Source organism: Gadus chalcogrammus, chromosome 20, assembly GCF_026213295.1.
Source record: "Gadus chalcogrammus isolate NIFS_2021 chromosome 20, NIFS_Gcha_1.0, whole genome shotgun sequence".
NCBI lineage: Eukaryota > Metazoa > Chordata > Actinopteri > Gadiformes > Gadidae > Gadus > Gadus chalcogrammus.
In genome coordinates, this window is record NC_079431.1 from 4,976,336 (window position 1) to 4,981,189 (window position 4,854).

Sequence of the window (4,854 nt, forward strand, 5' to 3'; positions counted from 1 at the left end):
CGGAAAACAAACACATCTCCTGCTCACTGCTCTCCATCAGTTTTTGTTAAAGGAGGCTCTTTTTAGGCTAACTTCAAGCAATGCACAGAATAATGAATAAAAATGATGAAGATTAAACACACATTATATCGGCATTTTCACAACCCCACAGAGAAAAGAATTGGGATGGACCGGATAAAGACTGAATAACCTTGCTCGCTGAGGCTGATGTGGAGGAAGATATACTGTGGGGGGCAGTCTAGGAGGACAGCCATTGGCTACTCTGCAAGCACATCCATATCTCTGTAATTAATTGGCGGCTCCATTTTGACTCGGACACACCCCTCTTGTCCTGTGTCTGGCCCTGACCCCCACTGTGAGATGGGCCACGGGCCAGGGTCCTAAAAATGCTGCGTGAAACCTTTTTTATTCTGCAGCCTAAATCACATAAGGCAACCAGCCCCATCAGTCAGGGTCGAATATTAAGGGGAGAGTGATGTCGTGCTTCCTAAACGGTTGGCATGAGATGTAAGGAGAATGGAAGGACGTAAAGTCTGTCTTTGACATGCAGTTTAAAAAAGCAGCAGACTAAACCGTTCATGCTGTAAATACTCCACAATTGAAATGTAAGGGTTCAATTAAGCAACAGGATGAAATGAAATAATGAAAAATAAATCAATTTAACCCCATATTAGCAGAAGCTTAGATTTACTTTATAGTCTATTTGTTATGAGGTTAGAGACCATGAGGTGACCTTGGGTGTTTTGAAAGGCGCCTATAAATTAAATGTATTATTATTTATTATTATAATAACCTTTAACCTACATACTTTATAAAAGGTCCAATCATTATAAAACTGAAAGACTTCCCTACTTCCACATTCCCTGAATTCATGGTGTGGAAACGCTTTCAATGTTTCCCTTCTCTGTTGAAATAATTTGCTACTGCATTGTTGAATGCACAATGCATTGGAAGAAAGATTAAGAATAGGATAGTGAATATAATTCCGTCCCCACAAACACACATTATAATTAAAATGACTTTACCCAAGACCCTGCACTCAACAAAGAAAAACATGAAACTAAACCTCCATGCTGAACATTTGATCCTCATATTTTCTCTTATTTTTCTATGCCTGTATTAAATAAAAGGCAGTGTGTTTTCAGTGTGTTTGACTGATAAGGGGAGGCTTGCAGTCACAAAATGTAACAAAGAATAATATATATATATATATATATATATATATATATATATAGCACAAAACAGTGTTCGAAATACTGCATTAATCATTCCTATGAATTTTGCTCTGACTGTTTGTCAAATGTAGGAAGTCATTGACCTCAATTCATACAGAGAAAAATATATATGAGGTAAAGGCATTCTTCTATTATCAAAAATGTCCCATTTTTCCCATGAAGGTGGGAGGTGTTCAATTGAACTTTATGATGACGCCTGACAGGCAAACACCTACTATTCAAGTTAAAGTAGTAAGTAGTAGACATAGGTTTCAGCTAGGTCGCTTGCAAGGCATTGCCAGGTGAGAAAATGGCCTTGAGGCATACAGTAGGTAAGGCAAGGGTTTGTTTGAGCATTTGCCTTCAACTGCTTTGTGTATAATCCGAGGACTCTGTCGGATTCATTCATGTACTCCTCTCATACCGGTTCCGGTTGACCCATCGGCTGAAAAAGGCTTCGTCGCTGCGGCCTTACCATCGACGCAGTGGCTCCTCCTCCAGAGGAACGCTGCGTAGCGCAGAGCCCAGCAGCATTAGGAACGCTGACAGCAGGAGGGACACGCGCAGACCTGGAACACACACAGGAAACACTCAGCCGCGTGACAACACTCAGATAGTCAAGTTGGCGTTCTGCAATGAACATCAGTCTGGCCTTGCCTGGACATCGATGGGTTTCAAAATATGGCAGCTGCCTAACGTTGTTCTGAACGCTTCAGCCAATCAGAGTGATGCTCTTGTTCTGTTCTCGTGCAAAATCAGTCCAGCAAAAAACATATTGTCCTCTGACATAAGCCTTCCCTCTCAGATTTCTGTTAATCTTTTAACATTGATATGAGTCTATTTCAGATAGACTCAGAACCTTTTTTTTTTTTTTATTGCTTCTTATATTACTACACTTTCCTTGGGTAAAGCCATTGTACTCCACGGACTGAACCAACCTCGCCCCAAGAAATGATTGGTCCTAAGCGTTTAAAATGATTAAGGGGTCGAGGGATCAAGGCCTGGCCTGCAGCGAGATACAGAATGTGAACGTGTGAGATAAGGATGGTCTCACAAGGCTAAGGGACCGTGTGTATTGGGACAGATTGGCCAAGATGCATTAACAAAAAGCACCGACCCCATTGCCACTGTTCACTAAGATTCCACCCCCAACCCTGTCTTCACATAAACTACAGTCTTAACAAATATGGGAAGAATCCTCGTTGCCTTAAAAAGAGACAGACTCTCAGTTTCTCGTATACTTAAAGGGAACTCTCCATTTCCATTTCCTTTTTTTCACTGGTGCAGCTTACTCTGACCAGCCAATATGTACATAGTCTTCAACTGTTAGGCTAGAGGGTTTGGTTTCCCTTTGTTTGAATGTCCGGCTTTCATATTCTTGGAGGATACGACTTGACATAATAAAGTGTGTTTCATGTGTTTTTTCATTTCTCTACCAACAAAGTTACACAATATAGGCTGTCATCGGAGTGAAGGGGTCTTGACCAGAGTCTGGCGACGATGACTAATCCCTCCACCAACACACACTGTGTCTCGTGATCCCAAATCCTAGTGATGACAGACCATATTTCAGGAGCCTTGTCTCCTTTCTATTAAATTAGAAGGACATTTTCAAAGGCTTGGTGATGGGTTTCAAGAAGGATATCAAATCATCAAGTTTGAGTGCAATGGCAGTCATAACAGATTACTGGGAAGAGATTATTCTTGCAATAATGAATAATAATAATATTATAAAATAATATGAATTCAAGTTGTATAAACCATTATCGTATGGCAGGTTGTGTGGCCTTTAATATAAACAGGAAATCTTTTTTTGACCGAGAACAGAAACTTCTAGGCCAAGGTTCTGTACCCGTAGGTGTGTACTGTATCGCACCTCCATCAAAAAGCCACACATATCCTATATTTATGTAAAGCTTTGAACTTCAAAGTTTGAACTGCCGTTCAACCAAGAGAAAGTAACCTTCCTTATAAAATGTCCATTAACTGGGTCCAGCAGCTTTCTCTGATATATCTTGCCACCCTCAGCATGTGTGTGACCTTTGATAAACACATTACATTGACATGGCCCTGCTCTTCTTCATGGCTGAAGAAGAGCAGCCATGAACACACACACACACACACACACACACACACACACACACACACACACACACACACACACACACACACACACACACACACACACACACACACACACACACACACACACTCTGGTTCAATCATGCTCTATCTCCCAATCACACAGTGCACACAATGCATACAGTGCACAGTGCACAGTGCACAGTGCACACGCACACACACACACACACACACACACACACACACACACACACACACACACACACACACACACACACACACACACACGTTGTTGAAGACAACAACAAACAAATAATTTGATAAGTCTTTCAACCAAAACTCTTTCAGCAGGGTTGGTCTCACCAGGTTTGATACAAATTGAAATGTCTTTCACACATGGTGTGTGTGTGCGTGCGTGTGCGTGTGTGTGAGAAACATTAGGATTGGGTGTCTCAAAAATCCCACTGAGGCCTCACACTTATTTGCTTGTGTGAAACATTGCTTGCACATATGCAATTGTTGAGAGTCTAACTGCAGGCAACATTCAAATATAACCTCCTTTGAACATATGTGTGAGGGAAAATAACTTTCTTTTCTTAATAACGACTACCAGATTACCACAACATGTTGAGGAAATGTGTAGACAGGGCTGTCTACAGAGATAACGCACAAACAAGCCTCTACCCTAGCAACATGAGGGCTAATCTTTTATTTCATACTCCAAGCTCACAACAACTAATGTGATGGACCTACCTTGGTTTAGATCAACATAGTCCGACCTAGACCTAGCCAAAGAATGAATCTGCACAACAAGTTGGTTGTCGCTAGGCGTAGCTGTGTTTACCTAGTTACCGTACTGCTGTTGCTGTGTTGTAGTGTCACATGACTAGTGTGTGCATGATCTTCACCTTCCAGTCAGCTGATGCAGAAGAACTGGTTTAGGACCAATCTTAAGTATCACACCGGTTTGTGGTTTTAGAAATATTGTGGTGGATTTTCCAAATGAGTGAGCACTTCTGAGACGCAAAATTCCCATTAGACAATCCTTCTGGGGGCTCTCCTGAGATATTGCGATAAGGTGTTATTGGAAACTACACGACTGATCTCTTGTGTTGTTCCATTGATCTGTTTGGGTTGACATTATTTCCGTTGACGGAATGTGTGATAAGATCTAGGAAGTCAGACAACCATGACATCCTCACCGTTATAATGTAGTGTAGATGCAAGTTATTGTAACCTTAGCCAGCTAGAACACAAAGTCCTAACTGAAAGCACACTTCAGAACCCATTGATTGAGCTGGTTTTGATCAATGGACCTAAGGCAATGGCTGGTATGGCAGCTTTATGGAGTTTGACTCAGTTAGATTGTAATCAGGACTACTCATATTGCTTTAAATATAATCAGTGCATACATATTTTTAAAAATAATTTCGAGTACATTGGGTCAACATCGGACTATGATTATAAATCACCCCCTAAATAATCCCTGAAAACAAATCAGACATGAAAATCAAGGACATGGTCGGACAACGTAATGAACCTACTAAAGAAAACTCAC

At 41.1% G+C, this 4,854-nt stretch overlaps 1 protein-coding gene across 1 annotated transcript in view; it reads right to left on the minus strand.

Annotated features, from left to right (window-relative positions):
* Positions 1 to 4,854, minus strand: part of slc49a4 (solute carrier family 49 member 4) — a 40,048-nt gene that overhangs the window by 34,758 nt on the left and 436 nt on the right. The window contains exon 2 of the mRNA XM_056580292.1: positions 1,690 to 1,783. Coding sequence (XP_056436267.1) covers positions 1,690 to 1,783 — 94 coding nt within the window. The remainder of the gene's footprint in view (positions 1 to 1,689; positions 1,784 to 4,854) is intronic.